This window comes from Scyliorhinus torazame, chromosome 14, assembly GCF_047496885.1.
Source record: "Scyliorhinus torazame isolate Kashiwa2021f chromosome 14, sScyTor2.1, whole genome shotgun sequence".
Lineage (NCBI taxonomy): Eukaryota > Metazoa > Chordata > Chondrichthyes > Carcharhiniformes > Scyliorhinidae > Scyliorhinus > Scyliorhinus torazame.
The window spans coordinates 125,118,662-125,138,982 of NC_092720.1; the positions used below are offsets into that span (position 1 = coordinate 125,118,662).

General features: G+C 44.1%; 1 protein-coding gene across 2 annotated transcripts in view; it reads right to left on the reverse strand.

Annotated features, from left to right (window-relative positions):
* Positions 1-16,698, reverse strand: part of ilkap (integrin-linked kinase-associated serine/threonine phosphatase) — a 57,826-nt gene extending 41,128 nt beyond the window's left edge. The window contains exons 1-7 of one of the 2 annotated variants that reach the window (XM_072474773.1): positions 16,528-16,667; positions 13,891-14,015; positions 7,909-7,977; positions 5,171-5,293; positions 2,406-2,523; positions 1,491-1,597; positions 627-720 (exon numbers count right to left, since the gene is read on the reverse strand). In XM_072474773.1, the coding sequence (XP_072330874.1) occupies positions 627-720; positions 1,491-1,597; positions 2,406-2,523; positions 5,171-5,293; positions 7,909-7,977; positions 13,891-13,954 (575 nt within the window). In that variant the 5' untranslated portion in view covers positions 13,955-14,015; positions 16,528-16,667. Of the gene's footprint in view, positions 1-626; positions 721-1,490; positions 1,598-2,405; positions 2,524-5,170; positions 5,294-7,908; positions 7,978-13,890; positions 14,016-16,527 lie in introns of both variants that reach the window. The other variant, XM_072474774.1, reaches the window with a different exon arrangement.
* Positions 16,699-20,321: the final 3,623 nt, after the last annotated feature.

Below are 20,321 nucleotides of genomic sequence, written 5' to 3' on the forward strand. Positions count from 1 at the left end.
AGCGAAGACATGCTGGGTACACTGGAAAATGTGGGAATGGAACAAATGGTTCCGTGGCAATGGGCAGTGCCAAAGGGAGGTGACGGCAATGGTAATAATTCTGACAGCTGGGAACAAACGGAGGAGAGGGAATAGATCAAACGGTCAATAAGCACGGAGTCAAGGAAAGGTAGTTTACTTGACAGGAAACTGTATTCAGGAGCAGTTTGAGGGAGCAGGCAGTTGGTTTCAAGGAGGAAAGGGGTGTGATGAGTAAAAAAGAAAATGTATTTGATGCAAGTATCACATTAAGAGATTTTGATTTGCTCTCACACCCGAGAATCACCTCATAAGTGCACAGTCAATCATTTTCACCTTTAGGAAATTCCTTTGGCTTCTCTAGCTATAAACACGAGGGGACAAGAGAATGGTTTGGAAACAGGCTCTCTCAGAATTTGGAGCACGAGTGGAACTCCTCTACCAAACAACACCGAGAAACTGAACAAAGGATAAACGCCTAGAGAGCCTTGCAGAGATCAGGAATGTCCCCACATTTTCCTTGCCAAGAAAAGGAGATACTAGGCCGCAACTGGAGCTTGGGAGGCGAAAACGAACAATTAACCCAATTTCCAATTAGTATTACTCACTGGCTTGATGCCTGCTTGAGAAAGCCCTCATCCGTCTGCTTGAAGGTCATCAGAAGGCACTTCTTAATGGTCTTTTCTATACTACTCACTTCTCCTGTATAGAGAATAATGAAATGAAAACCTGATCATTCTGCACAAAAACATCTCACTTGACTTTGGGGGCGTTCAAAGTTCAGTCCCGTTCAGAGTTTCTGAGGTAACTACAGGTGTAACAAAAACAGTCATATTCATCCTGCAAGCCCTAGGTTCCCAAACCTCTTTTGAATTCAATTCTATTCCTTAAAATTTCATTCTGAAAACCTGCAGATTGCAGTAGGTGCTCACGCTGGACTCATAGTTTGGAGTCTCACACCTTGGACTGATAACAATGTTGAAATGCTAGAGTGTTATCTATGAGCCCTTCCACTTAAACTCGAGGAGTTAAAATATATCAACTATATCTCTGTGCCATCAATGGGTGAACAACATCTTAACTTTGGATCTCATTCTAAATTAAAATTAAGTGAACACAGATCGTTTGTAACGAATTTTCAAGTGAGCTCCTCAAATGAAAACATAATAGGTCATAATCCAATGTTTAGCTATTCTGTTCTATACTTCTATATGTACAAGCAGGGAAAAACATGTTGGCCTGAGTTACCAACAAGTCTGATCAGCAAGTATCTTCAGGACTAAACTCCATTCTTATCCCATCAGGGAACATCTTCAGGGGCTAAACTCCACTGACGTCTAATAAATGAGTCACATCCAGGATTAAATCTCTCTTTTAGCCAGTCCTATAAATCATTGGACACCAGTTCAGCTACGGAGCTTGGATTTCAGATTAAATGCTGGATTTTCCCTATTCTGCGGCAGTGTGGTTACCTTTGGGGAAGTTCCTGGCCAGATTAAGGTGCAGGTTCTGTGCTGCGTACTTCGATGCTCGTGTTCCACCATGGCCATCGAAAACGGCAAAGTATGACAACCGAGAGCTAAACCAGAGATGGAGAAGAAAGGAAGGAAAGTAGTTAAGAAAGAAATGAGAGCTGTGATATCCAGCAAACTGTTCACATCACCTGAAAACTGTTCAGCTCAACCCCATCCTCAGATTGTGGGCAAGGAAACCATTAATAGTCCACCCTGGCGAAAGTGGCTTCAATGGCCTCTTCAGAAACATTTAAGGGACAGCACAGTTGTGTGGGATAGGCCAGACTGGATAAGGATAGCAAGTTTCCTATCCTGCAGGACAACAGATATCTAGTTGAATCTTGAAGACGATTCAACAGCTTTGTGCCACATATCCAGATTTTCTTTCTTCCAAATTGTAATAACCTACACGAGGCCTATGAGTGGGAATGCTCGTCTTCCCTGTGCTTCTCGCGGAGTACCGTACACCGCACTTAACTTCCAGGACTAATGTTCCATGGCAAGAAGCTCACATAGTGAGCTCTCCACTAACAACACGGCACAAAACCAATATGCAGGATTGCACATGCTCATGTTGGCATGTGATACAAAGCGAGAGATGTGGGGTAGGGGTGAGTGTGGATCTAGGAGCATAGCTTCCCCAAAGGTGCAGGTAGTATCACAAACTACCTTTGCCAGTTCAAAAAATAGCAGGCAGTCGAAGCTAGGAAAACTCTCCAATCTGTGCTTTTCAACATAAGAATTACCCCAGCCAGGGAGAATGGTCTGTTGCATAGTAAAGCTCCCGCCAGTCTACCCATGCGCTCAGCTGTAAACCAGCGCTCACCCTGTAAACATAAAAGCCACTCAGACATCTGTCACTTTGATACTTACACTTCCGATGGTAACCGTGTGAAGCTCAACGTAAAATCGTCAATAATAGCATGCGCATCCTGCATTTCTTCTCGTTCACCCCTTCTCTCTGCGACATAACCCTTTAAGGTGACAAATGCTGAAGGAAAATGAAAAAAAAAATGAAAAAAACTGCAACTGCAGGATATCTGCTTATCACAACTTTACAAAATCCCTCTCCAATCTCCCCACACCCTCCCAATGTTAAACAAAATATGAATTAGCAAGAGATGATGGCTATTCAAATGTGTCCCGTCATTTGATAAGATCATGGCTGATCGGATTGTGGCCTCTATTTTCTTATCTAGCCCCGATACCCTTTGACTCCTTCGACAGTCAAGAATCTAGCCAATTCAGCCTTAAAAATATTCACTAAACCTGCTGTTTTCTAGAAAAGTGAATTAGTGAAAACATTTTGCTTCCGAGTGAAAACATTCCGAGTGAAAACATTTCGCTTCATCTGTTGTAATTGGAGGCCCCAAATGTGGTCCGTAGTTCTCATCTGTCCCATAAGGAGGTATGTCCTTTCAGCGTCCAGCGTGTCAGATCCTCTCAGGATATTAGATGTTTCAATAAAATCACCTCTCAAGCTTCCAAAGGATACAGGCCCAACCTGTCCGATTGTCCCCGGAAGACAACCTTCTTCCCAGGAATCAGTTGAGTGAATCTTCTCTGCATTACAATTATGTCCTTTCTTAAATAATGAACTAAAACTGTACACTATATTCCAGATGCGGTCTCACCAACATCCTATACAACTCTAAACATCTCTACTTTTGCATTCCATTCCCCTTGCAATAAACATTTGCGTTCCTAATCACATGCTGTACCTACTAATAACGTTTAGTGTTTCATGTACCAGGACATACACATTCCTTTGTATTGCAGAGTTCTTCAATCCATCTATTTAAATAAAACACTGCTTTTTTATTCTTCCTGACTAGATGGACAAGTTCACATTATTCACTTATCTGCCAGATTTTTATGCACTATAGCTCTTTGTAGACTCTTTATGCTCTCTTCACAATTTACTTCCTAGCTATCATTTTCTCACCAGCAAATTTCGCAGCCACCTTTTTTTATTCATTCTGGGATTTGGGTTTGCTGGCTGGGCCAGCATTTGTTGCCCATCCCTAATTGCTCTTGAATTGAGTGGCATTTAAGAGTCAACCGTGTTGCTGTAGACCAGACCAGGTGAGGATGGCAGATTTCCTTCTCTAAAGGACATTAGTGAAACAGATGGGTTTTTACAACAATCGACAATGGCTTCATGGTCATCATTAGATTTCTAATTCCAGATTTCTATTGAATTCAAATTTCACCATCTGCCATGGTGGGATTCAAACCCAGGTTTGTTACTCCCTCAACTAAGTCTAGTTAATTAGTCAAACACAATCTCCCTTTCACAAAACCATACTGATTCTGCCCGATTGCATTAAGATTTTCTGAGTTCCCCTCTATAACCTCCTTAATGAGCATTTTCCTGTGACAGATGTTAGGCTAATTTGCCTGTACCCGCTTTCTGTCTACCTCCTTTCTCGAATAGAACAGTTACATTTGCTATTTTCCACTCTGATGGGAACAAGGAGTTCCTCTCCCCCTCTATTGTTTGCACTCCATCCCCATTACTCCCGAAAGCACTAGTCCATGCTGGGGTATTATTACATGGGTTTAGGCAACAATAAGTTACATTTGTTTAGGGTCTTTAATAAAGTAAAACATCCCAAGACGCATTACCATTATCAAACAAAATTTGGCATTGCACCACATAGGAGATATCAAGACATGCAACCAAAAGTTTAAAGAGGTAATTTTATGGAGGGTCTTAAAGGAGTAAAGGTAGAGAGAGATAGAGGGGGTTTGGAAGGAAATTTCAGAGCTTAGGGCTGAAGCAGCTGAGGAAATGGCCATCAGTGGCACAGCAATTAAAATCAGGGATCCACTAGTCTAGAATTAGAGAAGCACATAGATCTCAGAGGTTTGTTTGGCTGGAGATTACAGAGAAAGGGATGGGCAAGGCCATGAGGATAACTGTAAAGGATGGGGAGCAAAAGGCCCAATGGTCTACATCTACCCCTATTTCTTACATTAGATTCCCATTTTCAGCATCATTTGAAAATACGAATAAAGCATTTATTTCATGCCTCCGTTATTCCTTCACAACTAGATGGTCATCTTTATCCCTGAACATGGCTTGATCTTTTCGCTTGGTACGCTTATTTTTTTTTTAAAAATGATCATGAAAGTCACTTCGTATTGTCTGGTGCCAATTTTTCATATTCCCTTCTATCTAGAAATCTATTTTTTCCATATTTGAAGATTCTCCATTGCAGATGTCAACCATTTTGCTGCCAAGTTAATTCAGCCCAGATCCCCCTAATTGTGCTGAAATTTGTCTTTCTCCAGTTCACCATCCATAACTTCGAACACTTCATTGTGCTTTTTGCTTTCAAATTGAATCAAATTACTTTGTGATCGCTATTTCCTCAATTGCTCTTTGTTATTTGTATATTTATCAGGATGACAATCTGCAGCATCATACTGGGTTGCAACAGGAGATGGGGAACAGGTGGAAAACAACTGAAGGAAAGGGAGTGGAAACAGTTTCAAAAACATATCTGTTATAAATCTTTTCCAGAGTGATTGTCCCCTTTGGATTATCACTTTTATTAACCAGGTCTCCATTAACCAGCATGTTTTGTGCCTGCTGTTAGACGTTTTCTCACTTGCCCATTTGGCTACATTACCTTTGCATAGCTTCTTCTCCTCATAGTCTTTAGATCCATTCTGATCTGTCAATTTGCGTTTCTCGCCCTTCAGGTCATTCTTTGCTTCTGGAAGCTCCCCAAATAGATCAGGAACGTGAGGTTCTGGCAGGTGCAAGGAATGAGAGAACAACTTAATTGCAAGTGCAAAACAATAAAGTTATGATAACATTAACCCGCTTTCTTTCACACTGCATCATCCACGTAAGCTCTCAGTTTACCTTAACATCCTCGGCAAGTATCAAAACACCATTATGGTATTGATGATGTAATGGAGATGCCAGTACCAAAGAGTTCTACTTGGGACTGGATTTTGCTGCCTGCCTGCACAGGTGAAGAGCCACCATGGCACCTGGAATCCAGCACATCTTTTTGATTCAGGTAGCGGTTCAGAAATGCAACCTTGGTGAAGATTTGTCACAGTAGCAGATTTGCAAACACAACCTTGTAATAGCTGTATAGTTGCAGCAGGTTGTTCCAGAATTACCAAGTTAGCCCCACAGCAAATCCTTATTCATCAGTTGGTCATAGAGACAAGACAGGCACCCATCCAATCATTGTCCTGGAGTCCAGGCCTCTTGCCTCCAATTTAGAAGGTTCAGGGCTTAGATATATAATCTAGACTGTCATTTAAGTGCATTGCAGAGGGAGCACTGAATTGTCACCCTTTAGATGTTTCAGAATCCATTGGACTTTTCTCAGGGAGAGCAGATGGCCTCTCCAACATTTCTCCCTCATCCAATATCCAATACAGACCATCTATTCCAGCCATTTCGTTGCCAGTTGTGCAAAATTATGGGGCTAGAAATAAACAGCAACCTAAAAATAAGCGACTGGACTTCAAAGTATTGCATTATACATGAAATTCTTTGGGGCTCTTCCAAGAGATGTCATATAGACAGTCTACACCACTGACACCTCATCATGGGCAGCCACTTGTATTGGGCAAATTGGGTCAACTGTTTGGCTTTACTAAAGAAGAAGTCAATAACAAGGGCACTGTTTATAACACACCAAGCACGCTGGTGGTTTCAGGCAATTCTTAGCACCCACACAGCCCTGCACGGTATTTTATGATGGCCAATGTTCAGGTTTATTCGCAGTGAGTGAGAACTCCAAGAAGCATCAGCACTGCCCAGTTTCACAATTCTCTCTTTACTGGCAATCTCCCATTTTCTGTTGGTGCTGCTCTAGTCAGTACAGGCACTGAGTGGCAACTGCTACCCATGACCAGGAGAGCCAGCCCACTTATATCAGAGCAGTGAATATACCAGCCAACCAGTTCTTTTAGCTGATAAATTACATAAACACCAATAGACCCTCTCAGCAATGGGGGCTTTACTTTCTCTATCTGAATTGCAAACAGCATCCAACGTTGTTGCTGGACTTATCTCGAGCACTACAGGGGACATCACATCTAGGTCAACTTATTTTAATGTTGCGATACACTGAATTCATCACCTCAAATTGCTCCCATCACTATCATTCCCGTTACAGATCTGTGAGCAACAGTACATCATTCCAGTGTTAGAAAGCTGAAAAATTTCTCCCCAGGGGCAATCTGGAGAAAGGAGACAAAAATCTTTTATTGCGTATAGAGAATAAATGCATAATGCTGGAATCACATACCAACCCCAACTGGGAATAAGGAGAGAAATTGCATCCAAGTTCAGCCTTGTTGCACACTAGGAATAAACTGCGAGACCATAATTTGTGGCTCATATGATTCTGGTATATTCTCCTTGCTTGGTGCTAGACGATCATTTCTCAAACACGAGGATTGGACTTCTGGAGTGTGGAGGGGGAGGCTTCTGACAGGGAACTGAGATAATGAGAACACTTGAGTGTGGAACAGAATCCTGTTAGACAGAGACACCCCCATCCTTATTCCTTCCAGAAATGGGTGCCTGTGCCAAGTGATTCAGAGAAACATATCATGCAAGATTTTCCTGTCTTTTGCTCTTTAGTAAATATGATAGCCATGCAGTGAATATGTTCCTGTTGCAATCATGAAGGCTGGGATAGTAATTCAGAGACTACCAGCCCAAATTCCACCAGGGCAGTTCGAGAATTTGAATTCAGTTAAAGACAAGCTGTTAAAGTGACGATGAAACTGCTGGTTTCTCATAAAAACCGAAATGGCTCACTAATACTCTTTAGGAAAAAACCTGCCTTACCCAGTCTCGCCTCCAGCAACGCAGCTGTCTCTTGACTGCCTTCTGGAGCAGTTTATTAAACCACTCAGTCATATCAAACTGCAATAGCAGTTCTCGAAAACGGCACACCAACAATTTCCCAAGAGCACCCGGGAATGAACAATAAACGCCAGCCTTGCCAGCAACCTCAATGTCCCGAGGATGATTTTTTGTTTGGTTATAAATCCAACGCTGTCCAGTATTGCCATGGACTTCGAGGAGAAAGAGAAGGCCAACTTAAAATGCCAGCTTCGGCTATCAACTGCACTTCCAAAATTGGCAAATAGTTAACCTTTTGTTTAAACAAAAACAGTGGAAGTTGGGGGGAGTGGGGGGGGGGGTGGGGGGGGGGGGGGGTGAGGAGGAGGAGGCAGGGAGAGCAAATAACTAACTTCAAATAGTATAATTAACCAATTACAAATCCCGACAATAAAGAAGCAACAGTCAGAAGCCCACCATCAACAACATAAAGCAGGAGCAAATCAGCAAAAGGGACAACAGGGGTTTTACTCTGGCTGTGTTTACCTACGTCTGGGTTGCTTGGGTCTGGTAGATTATCAAAGAGTGAACGTTCTGACTTCTGCACGTCGCCTCCTAACAAAAAGAAAAACAGATTCAGAATAGTCAGAGTTTTCTCAACTATTTCTTCTAAATCACTTCAGAGTTTCCTGGCTTAGGAGAAGGGAATGAGCTGCTCGGAGCTCTACGGCTGTTGCTGGTAGTTCCTCAGGGTAGAGCAGATGTAGATCAAGTGCAGAATATGTGTGTCTCCGCCCCCCGCCCTCAACTGACTTTTCCCTGCCTAGGTGATAGACCCGAGAGCGAAAAACTGGAGGCAAGAAACTGTCCAGTGGAGAATGGTCACACATCGCCACCTTGATCTCTCGCTCTCTTCATGTAGCATCTGCATTGCTCAGGGGTTATCAATATATCACAATGGACAAGGTTAGGAGGCAGACCTCAGGAATGTCGATCAGCAGGTATGGGGATTGAACGTATGCGGTCGGTGCTAATCTGCACCACCCTCTAGCCGGCTTCTAGCAAACTGAGCGCTGAACAGTTTCCTACATTGATCTACAAAAACAAAATACTGCAGATGCAGGTAATTTGAAATAAAATCACAAAATACACAGATCCGGCAGCATCTAAGTTAATATTTCAGGTCTCTGACCCTTTTATCACAAGTGAAAGAAGTTAGAAATGTTTTAAGCACATTAGCGGGGGAATGGTGGTAATAAGAACAAAAGGGGAAGGTTTATGATAGGGTGGAAGAGGGCAGGAGAGATTAATGCCAAATAGGTTTAATGGCAAAAGGCCAAAATCAGACAAGTAACAAAATAAAAGACGTATCGAGTTGAAGGGTGGCAGGATAGTAGCGGTCCAGAGCAAAATTAAGGAACTAAGAAAGAAATGAGAAAAACGATGAACCTGCAAAAGAAAACAAAATGGCGGCAGAGATTATAATTAAAACGGTTCAACTCAATATCAAGTCCACCTTGATCTATTATCCAATTGGTTACCCAAAGCCAACCCTGACTCCCATTGGGAAGTCACCAATTCCGATTCCTGCTGGAACACCAATGTGACCTGGATCTGATTCAAACTGGGAGCGCAAATACCACCTAGGAACCCCAATCCAATTGATAACTCCAACCCAAGACAACCCACCGACAGTCCAAACCCCAACTCTGGTCGCTCATACGTGGAAATAAACTTAAAAAAGCAAAAGCAAGTCAGCCATCTTCAATGTGGAAGAACGCACACCATCAGCTGTGAGAAAATTCATACCATTCTCTCCGTATTACGTAGCTGACCTGTCCACTGTAAATTCGCATTTTCAAGCGCGTGAGCTGCCAGCTGGAGCTGGATCAGGTTTGCAAGCAAACGTTAGGCTTAACCACATTACGTTTTTTTTATTATGACTTCTATGGTCTGGTCTGATTTATAAAAGAAGGCTTTATAAAATCTTCCATGGGTAATTTTGATTAAGCTTTGGGGCATTATGCAGCTGCACGAATGGTATGTTTACAATTAGGTGGCAGATTAACTGAAATTAGCATCATTACATCAGCACCGAGATTGGCAAGTATTGAATAAAACCAAGTAAAGTAAATTAGAGACGCCCGCCATCTTGATTGGCTGCCTTTAAACACAACCAGTTATAAATTCTTCATCAGAAAACTAAAATTACTCAGGAGCTCGGGGAGAAATTAAATTGTTCCAATGTTGCGCTCGAAGGTCCCACTTAAAACATTAACCTGTTTCCTCTTCCAGTGCTAACTGAACTCAAGCACATTTCAGACATTTTGTTATTCTAGATTTGCAACTTTCCTTTTTTAATCCAAACTTTATGCATGCCAGATAGAAAGCAGCAATACTACCAGCAAATAGATATAGGGACCACACCTTGGCCATGCTGAGTTACACACCACAGAGGAAATACATTGGCCCAGATTTTGGAGAGCTGGAACTGTGCCGTAACCTGTGCCGATTGTCGATAGACCAAAAACTGGAAGTTGCAGCGTGCCTCAATAAACTCTGGAGGAGTGTACAATGAGGGTCCTGTCGGGCTGCTCTTTAAAGGGGCAGGGAGCGGGCAGCACGTGGAGTAGTGGTTAGCACTGCTGCTGAGTACCTGGGTTTGATCCCAGCCCCGGGTTACTGTCTGTGGAGTTTGCACATTCTCCCAGTGTCTGCGTAGGTCACACCCCCACAATCCAAGGATGTGCAGGGTAGGTGAATTGGCCACGCTAATTTGCCCCTTAAAATGGAAAAAAAGGAATTGGGTAATTTATTTTTATTTAAAAAATGTATTTGAAAAAAAAGGCAGGGAGCACTTCTCCGTGAAGTTGTGCTAATTTCCCCAAAATATGGACATATTTTCACACATGCCTCGTGTTTGAGCCGATATTAGCAGGACTGAGGGCTGTCTGTGTCCCTGCCACTGTCCCGTACAGAAACATTCTCATCCCAGCTGCACTGCCATGAAAGTGCTGCCCACTGCTGGGGTGTCCCACAGACAGAAGCCGAAGGGGGAAATAAGGGGCGGGATCCTAAAATAATGGGGCTATGTTCCCACTCCAGAGTGGAAACGTGGGCGAATCACTCGACTTCCCTGAAGAAAGTCCAGAGTGATTCTCCAATCTGGAGGGGGCTAGCAGGGCTCCGGAGTAGTCCTCGCAGCTCCGGCTGCCGATTTGGGGTCCTGCACTTCCGATCGGGTGTCCGCGCATGCACAAGGCGGCGGACCCACACCGCGGAGCAGCACCAAAATGATAGGCCCCACCAAGATCGTGCGCGCCCGCGGATAGGTGGCCCCTGATTGATAGCCAGGCCGTCTGTGAGGCCCCCCCTGGTGAAGGATCCCCCCGTCCCCCACCACGACGGCCGCGGACAGAGTGCATGCGGCCACGCCGAGTTCTCGACGGATGGGACTATGAGAGACCCACGCCGTCGGGAACTCGGTCAGTTACACTTGGAGAATCGCCGTGGGAGCCTCTGTCAACCACGTAGACCACGTGCGATGGGGACCAGAAAATCGCGGGAGCGGCGTCGTGCCGGATTCCGGCATCGACACCCATTCTCCATGTCGATCGCGATTTTGGAGCAGAGAATCCCACCCAAGGGCTCACAAAAGCAGTGTATGGTGACCCTCAAATCACATGATATTCCTCAAGTGATCTTCACTGTTGTGAAACCCATCGCACCCAGTGTTGTTGACCCCACTGCAGTCGGGCGACCTCAGCGCTCTACTATGAACCCCATGGTTACTCTGTGACACCCTCTTAAGTTGTATTACAGCTCCATTACCGGCTCTCATGGTCATTTTACATGAGGCTGATCTAAATACAAGTTATTTTGAAATATACTTTAGAAAGACATTAATTTACAGGACAGAAGAACAGCTCGGTGTGCATTAGGTTTCAATCTAGAGCTTGTTCACATTCATTACTAAAACAGTTTAAACTGTGCCTAAATAAGGCTGGTGGCCTCTGCTGTGGTGTGGAATTGGGGAAAGATAACTTGAATGGACTAAAAGAAACAATTCAGGGAATGAAATGTCAAGGAAAGGTTGAAGAGCTGAGGGAACCGCAGGGTGAAAGCTCTGTTGTAGGTGTAGCACAGATGCAGCAGGATTATTTATTTACGGGATGTGGCTGGGCCAGCATTTGTTGCCCATCCCTAGCAACCCTTCAGAAGGTGGTGGTGGAGGGTGGCACAGTGGTTAACACTGCTGCCCCATGGCGCCAAGAACCTGGTTCGATCCCGGCCCCGGGACACTGTCCGTGTGGAGTTTGCACATTCTCCTAGTTTGAGGGTCACCCCCACAACCGAAAGATGTGCAGGGCAAATGGATTGGCCACGCTAAACTGCCCCTTAATTGGAACTTTTTAAAAAAAAGGTGGTGGTGAGCTGCCTTCTTGAACCACTGCAGTCCCCCAAGTGCAGGTACACCCACAGTGCTGTTAGGGAGAGTTCCAGGATTTTGGCCCAGCAACAGTGAAGGAACAGCAATATATTTTCAAGTCAGGATGGTGAATGGCTTGGAGGCAGTGGTGTTCCAAGGTAGATGCTGCCCTTGTCCTTCTAGATGGTAGCGGTCATGGCTTTGGAAGGTGCTGCCAAAGGAGCCTTGGTGAATTCCTGTAGTGCATCTTGTAGATGGTACACACAACTGCTACTGTTCGCCAGTGTTGGATGGATTGAATGTTTATGGAAGGAGCACCAATCAAAAGTGAATTGCTTTGCCCTGGATCGTTGATTGATTGATAGTTGTCACATGTACCGAAGTACAGTGAAAAGTATTTTTCTGCGGCCAAGGGAATGTACACAGTATGCACATAGTAGACAAAAGAATAATCGACAGAGGACAATGACAAATGGTACATCAACAAATAATGATGAAGTGAGGAACAAGGCCAGACAAGCAATACATGAGCAAGAGCAGCAAAGGGAGCCGTGAAGTGTTCTTACAGGGAACAGATCAGTCCGAGGGAGAGTCGTTGAGGAGTCTAGTAGCTGTGGGGAAGAAGCTGTTCCTATGTCTGCATGTGCGGGTCTTCAGACTTCTGTATCTTCTGCCTGATGGAAGGTTCTGGAAGAGGGAAAAGCCTGGGTGGGAGGAGTCTCTGACAATGCTGTCTGCCTTCCTGAGGCAGCGGGAGGTGTACACAGAATCAATGGGAGGGTGGCAAGCATGTGTGATGCGTTGGGCTGAGTTCACCACACTCTGCAGTTTCTTGCGATTTTAGGCCGAGCAGTTACAATACCAAGCTGTGATGCAGCCGGATAGGGTGCTCTCTGTGGCACATCTGTAGAAATTTGAGAGAGTCGATGCAGACATGCCAAATTTCTTTAGCTTCCGTAGGAAGCAGAGACGTTGTTGGGCTTTCTTGACTGTTGTATCAATGTGAGTGGACCAGGACAGACTGTTGGTGATGGTGACCCCCAGGAACTTGCAATCGACCATCTCCACTTTGGAGCCACTGATGTCATGCTACCCTTCCTGAAGTCGATGATCAGTTCCTTGGTCTTTCCAACATTTAGAGAGGAGTTGTTTTCGGTACACCATGCAACCAAGTGATCAATCTTCCTTCTGTAGTCGGATTCGTCGTTGTTTGAGATACGACCCACCACAGTCGTATCATCTGCAAACTTATAGATCGGATTGGAGTTGAATCTTGCCACACAGTCGTGTGTGTATAGGGAGTACAGTAGAGTACTGAGCACACATCTTTGTGGGGCCCCGGTGTTGAGAACTATTGTGAAGGAGGTGCTGTTAACTATCCTGACAGATTGCAGTCTGTTGGTGAGGAAGTCAAGGATCCAGCTGCACAGGGAGTAGTCACGTCCAAGATTGCAGAGGATTGTGGCGAGCTTCTTTAGTGTTGTTGGAGCTGCATCCATCCAGGCAAGTGGAGAGTATTCCATTACAATCCTGACTTGTACATTGTATATGGTGGAGTACATAGAGTACATAAATTAATGATACGAATGTTAGAAATTGTCATATTTTATGCAGTATTGTTATTAAAAACCTGGGTTAAGATGCATATAGATGACTGCTAGTGGGTGCCTGGAACTCGCTGCCGGAGGAGGTGGTGGAAGCAGGGATGATAGTGACGTTTAAGGGGCATCTTGACAAATACATGAATAGGATGGGAATAGAGGGATACGGACCCCAGAAGTGCAGAAGATTTTAGTTTAGACGGGCAGCATGGTCGGCACAGGCTTGGAGGGCCGAAGGGCCTGTTCCTGTGCTGTAATTTTCTTTGTTCTTTGTTCTAGAGCAGTAATTAAGCTGTCGTAAAAGTTAGATAATTAATTTACAGGTGAAGTGTTCTACTAATAGATCTTGAGAACCATTTACTTGTTTACAGACAGCTAGCAAATGTTTACATTTGAAGGACCCATGGGTGTAGATAATTTATGAGGGGTAGTGTGTTTGGACCTGGCTGAACAGGTCAAGAAACATTTTGCAAGAAGATACAAAAGAATGCCTTATACCTTGGGCATAGGTGATGTAGTTAGTGGGATGCGCCGAGTCTATCTGAAAAGTCAGTTGGTCCATGAACTCTCATCTGAACAGAGGTGTTTCAGTTTGGTCTTAAAAGGTTCTCTCTCCAAAGATTCTGCACAGCAAAAAGCAAGTAGAAACCTGGTTGTTAACTTTATGCATGAGTGGTCTTTGAAATATATTGGTTCTCTGAATTGGAACATCGTGGCAGGTTTAGGAAGTAAATTAAGGTTTTCTCGTTTACTGAAGAGCTGTTGTAACCGTTAATTGTGAAGCTATTTCTTCGTTGCTAAAGTGGTTAATTCTGTTTCAATTAAAATTTGTTTCAACAAAATATACCCATCGATCAGTGTTATCACTCCTGTGGTGCAGTAATATTTCCACTCGATTTTACAAATTAAAAATAGTTGGGTTCTCGTCCGAGATCCTAACATTGAGCACAATGATACATCAGGAAGTGCATTCTTCTAGATCATAATTCAATGCATTTAAAAAGTGTTGTTATAATAGTGTTGCAATGCTACTTGTTATTTGAAAGTTGTTACTGAATCTGCTTCCAACACCCTTTCAGCCAGTGCATTCCAGATCCTCCGAACAACTCATAAAAATGATCCTCCCGTCAGCTCTGGTGCTTCTGTTAGAGTTCTCTGGTTAATCATAGAATCCCTACAGTGCAGAAGGCCATTCAGCCCATTATCTGCACCAACTCTGAAAGAGCACCCTACTTAGGCCCCCACCCTATCCCCTGCAACCCTGCCTATCCCACACACCCTGGACACTAAGGGGCTGTAGCCATCTAGGATGGCCACTTCCAGAATACAAAATGGACACGTGCAAAGATTGCAGGGAAAAATGGACAATGTTAAGAAAGCAAGCAGGCACAGAGCCCGTCTGCATATTGGAGCCACAGCTCCCAGACAAGACTGAAACTGTAGGCCCATTAGCATATGGATGGCCCATCTCCGGGAACAAAGGAAGATACTTAAGTAACCAATTTGGCCCCAGACCTCACAGCGCCAGTTCCCCAAACCAAAAGCAGAAAACACAGCAGGCCAACGGCCACCTAGGACACGCCCAGCCATCAGGGCACCCACCCCTTTATTGGTCTAGATCAATACGCGTGATCAAGATACGGTCCAATTAATTGGGGCCAAGTTTAAGGCCCGCCCAAAAGCGCACGAAGCCCCTTCGGGTATAAGAAGAAGGCCCCAAGAGAGAATCGCTTTCTTGGACTTGGCTCTCACAGCGGAGAGACCCGTCCACCAGCTGCACCAAAAGCAAGTAAGTCCAAGGTCAATGCTCGCTATCAGACGGACGACCTTAGCTGTTTCCCCTCTACCTCTTCGACCCCAGCAGCCTCCGATCCGAACAACGGCCATTGTTCCTCTGACTGAGTGGGCGTCCAAAGCTAAGTATAGACTTTAGCAGTAGTGATAGTTTAGTCTGTAATTTCGTGCATGAATAGATATTGCTGTGTGTGTAAATAAATAATATTGACTTTGAACTAACTGGTGTACCGACTCTTTGATCAGTATTCAGGTTTGAACCTTGTGGCGGTATCGAAAGATACCTGGCGACTCTAGAGCAAACATAATTAGGATTAAGGAAGGAGACCATTTTGACCGCCATATTCAGAGCCAACCAAAGAGAGCAACAGGGCAATTTACTATGGTCAATCTACCTAACCTACACATCTTTGGACTGTGGAAGGAAACCAGAGGAAACCCAAGCAAACACAGGGAGAGTGTGCAAACTCCATACAATCACCCAAGGCTGGAATTGAACATGTGCCCCTGCCGTTGAGGCAGCAGTGGTAACCACTGTGCCAGTTCCTAACCAACCATCACCAAAACCTTTGTAAAAATTAATTTGAACACTGTTGCAAATTCTCCCCTTAACCTTCTCTGCTTGACAGAGGACAACCCTAGCTTTACATAACTGAAGGCCTTGGCACTTTTCTAATAAATCTGTTCTGCACCCAGTGCTGGATCTTGATTGACACAGTACTCTGGGGCTTAATCTGTTTTATCAAGGTCTGGAAATAACTTCCCTGCTTTTGGACTCTTATGTTGACAATGCCAAGAAATTCTATCTGCTTTTGAAAAATAAAATGCACCTTTTCTTACCTGTCCCTCAATGATTTATGTGCATATACACTCAGGCCTTTCTCCCTGCACTCCCTTAAAATTGTACCACATAATTTACATTGCATCTTCTTAGTGTTTGTAGAGATGAATCATTTCACATCTCCCTGCATTTAATTTCCTTCCAGGTTGTTTTCACCAGTCTGTCTAATCCTCCTGAAATCCGGTACTGTCCTCCTGGGTGTTAACTAGATTTTTATGAGTTGTGTTTTAGCTACACTCTGCCTTTAAACACTACCGATTATGAAGTCCAGCAGAAAAGGGGTTCTGCTGTCCAGATCATTAATGCAAACGTATTAATCTCATTAGTCAGACATCCCCAGCCCCCTCCCCCCTGGGACTAGACTGCCCAGTTTCAACCTTCCAGCTCACTTCCAGCCCTCAGGGCCGATACTAGGGGGAGCTCATCCCCTTCCCGCAACCATTTCCAGGGGTTTCCCTGGGCCTCAGCCTCAAACCCCCACCCGCCCCGCCGCTCCTTACCAGGTTCGGGCAGATCTTCAAACAAATCCATCCCTCCTGCTTTTTTTTTTTTTTCCTCTTCCTCCTCCTCCCACCACCACCACCTCTCTCTCTCAGCCTCTGTTAAACCCGCGACGCCTCCTCCGACCGCCAAACTCCCAGCCCCAGGCTCCAACCGCGGCCTAAAAACATCGCGCGGTTGCCGCAGGGTCCTAGCGCCCGGAACACTTGCAGCCGCCTCCACAGCGCTCCTCCTGGCCCGAGCTCCCAATCAGATCATATTGAGTTTAACGCACGTGCGTTTATTTAAATGAGATAACAGGGTGCTGATAAGGGTAGTACATTTGATGTGGTGTATTGGTTCTTCCTCAAGGCATTTGTTAATGTCCCATAGGCTAACCTGAAAAGCTATAGCACATAAAATGTAAGGGACAATGTTAACTTGGATACGAAGTTGGCTGAGTGACAGGAAATAGTGAATGGCTATTTTTCAGACTGGAGGAAGGTTTATGGTAAGGATCCCCAGGATCGGTATTAGGACCACTGCTTTTCTTGATCTATTATATTGGGTGCGCAGGGGCACCATTTCAAAATTTGCTGATGACACATTGGGCAGGATTTTCCTCCCCTTCGTGATGCATTTTGCAGTCGCAAGGCAACCGCCATTGGCCAGCAGCAGGATATTCCGGCCCCGCCGCTGTCAGCGGAGTTTCCCATTGATAGCACCCTCCATTGCCGGGGAACCCGCGGTGGGGTGGGGGAGGTGTTGTCTTCGGCAGGACTGGAAGATCCTGCCTGTGGGTACAGCCTGAAAATTCCACCCATTAAATTTAATCCGCCTGGTGTCCATTTAATTTGGCCATTCCACAAGCTTGCCTATGTCCTCTTGATGTCCATTACTATTCTCCTCTCAGTTCATACTTTCAAATGTTGTGCGCATACAAGAGTTGTATTTTTGCATCGTATTTTGTTAGTATAAGACTAATAGTATATAATTACTCATGGACAAGGCATTTACGCACACATTCAGAATGTTTAAATCCCAAATTTGTTTTAATTAAAATTTGTCCTTCTTTCCCAAGAGAACGTATTGAAAAGTTCCCCTCAATTAATTAGTAGCCTCCTCAAAGGGGAAAGCAGCCAATTGTCTTCTGGGACTATGGCAACTTTACTTGTACTTTACATTAGTACTGGTGGATTAATGTCATTTTCTGTTTGGAAGGGGACAGTGGGAGGTGATGGGGGTAAATAATCTCTTTTTCGAATTGTTTTATCCATAAGAGGAAAAAAGTGTGAAGGAAAAATGCTGGGGAGGGGAAGAATTGTAACGCCGACTATATTAACAATCAACCAAAATATCCCTCATGTTTTGGCTGATTTATGGGTTTAGATATGTTCGGAAATTCCAATTTGTCCTGACAATCTGACTGAGAAGTTATTTTTGTGGTTAAGCTCGCATCAATGTATGCAACAAGCAAAGTCAAGATAAGTAACCAGACTGTGAATCTGGGGCCTGCCTAATCCATATAGATCAGGAATGTTTTTACCTGTTCCGCTATTGGGGAGTTTACAATTCATTGTGTTCTGCATCTTTCACATGATGTGTATGTGTATCATGTGCTCTGAATACCATTGTGATCTTGCTATACCAATGGTGTGACATCTGTTGGGATGTGTTTCTGGGTAAATACATTGGTTTTCAACATAAAAACCGACATATATTTAGATGCATACGTGGTACCTTATTGGTTCATATTTATGCAAAAATAAAGCTCTTGTATGCATATGCACTTGGAAGTTTTGTGAACTGTGAGGGGGTAGTGATAGACTTCAAGAGGACATAGAGTCAGGCTGGTGGACATATGGCAGATGAATTTAATGTATCACAGGCAAATTTGAAATTGTATCTTTACACACCCACTGTTATAGACCAAGAAGCACAATGGCCCTAATACCAATCCCTGAGGAACCTCACTATATACCTTCAAGCTGAAAAACAACCTTTCACTATTACTCTCTCTTTCCTGTCATAGAGTCAAATAATCATTGTTTACAGCATAGAAACAGGCCCTTTAGCCGAGCTTGTCCATGACGCCCAGTTTCTATCACTAAGCTAGTCCCACTTACCCGCAATTGGCCCATATCCCTCTATACCCACCCTGCCCATGTAACTGTCTAACTGCTTTTTAAAGGACAAATTGTACCCGCCTCTACCACTGCCTTTCCAGATGCTCACCATCTTTCGTGTGAAGAAATTTCCCCTCTGGTGTCTTTTGTATCTCCTCTCATCTTAAACCTGTGCCCTCTAGTTCTAGACTCCTCTACCTTTGGGAAAATATGTCACTCAGCCATCTTTGTATCCAAGCTAACACTGTCCCTTATATTTCAAATGCTTTAACTTTGATGGTAACACTGTTACATCGCACATTTTCAAATGCCAATTGAAAGTGTTTGTGCATCACATCAAATGTACTTCATCAACACTCTCTCTAACCCCCTTAAAAATCAAGCAAGTTCTTTAAACGGTTTGCCCTTAACAAATCCATTCTGGATTTCCTTAATTAATCCACATTTGTCCAAGTGACTGTCAGTTTTTCTCTCATATATATTGCATAGTAATTCACTGGGTGCGTTGTTCTGTAAATATTGTACCGTGACTCACTGCTTACGTTGTCCTGTGGACATTGTACTCGCCTCCATCTCTTGGACCCCCAGCTGTGATAGCAACATTAAGGATGCTGTGCAAGTGCCAGTTAGTCATATTTCTTCAATAATGAGTGTAACAGGTCTGTTTCAATGTTCCCAAATGCAAATTTTACTCCTTCAAAAATGCCCATTTGCTGTTCATTTTCTTTCTATTTACACACCAATGAAAGGGAAGTGACCATAGTCCTAGAGGAACATAGGCTGCTTTCCCCTTTGAGGGGTAGAGCACGGTGGTGATTTAACCTGAGGATCACCACACCTCAGATGAGGGGCAAAGTTGAGGAGGCGGAGCCTTCATGAATAACCTCAGCTGGTACAGGAAATAAACCCGCACTGTTGGCCTCGCTCCGCATCACGAACCAGCCGTCCAGCCAACTGAGGATTGAATTTTAATTGTGTTTATTTAATAAACTATGGAATTGATCAGAATAATTATGAAAATTCCTAACAGAATCAGTGTATCAATTGCTTTTTTTCCCAGAATTGCCAGCAACAAAGTTGGAATTGATTTATCTATCCTGGTCATTAGTATGTGTAAGAGAGCATACTTATACCACACTCGACTTCCATCAGCCTGTCTTTGGTCTCTGTAACACTCTAATAATTTCCCCTTTCACAAATCTGACACTGACCTCTGTAATGCTTTGCTCCTTCTCCAGACCGGCACTGACTCTGGGTTATTCTACTTAATTCTCCCTTAGTCAAACTTCACCCTCCCCCAGACTGGCACTCATCCCTCTGACATGCCACTTGATATACTCATCCTACCCTCCTAATCTCAGCCCAACATTTCAATTTCCCCTCACGTTTATCCAGTGTCCCCTTAAATGTATCAATGCCAATTGCCTCAGCTATTCCTTGTGGTAGTGAGTTCCACATTTTAACCAACCTCTGGGTACAGACGACACTTATGAATTTCCTTATGGATTAAAAAAAAAAAAATTTAGAGTACCCAATTATTTTTTTTCCAATTAAGGGGCAATCTAGCATGGGTAATCGACCTAACCTGCACATCTTTGGATTGTGGGGGTGAAACCCATGCAGACACAGGGGGAATGTGCAAAGTCCACACGGATGTGACCCAGAGCCGGGATTCGAACCTGGGGCCT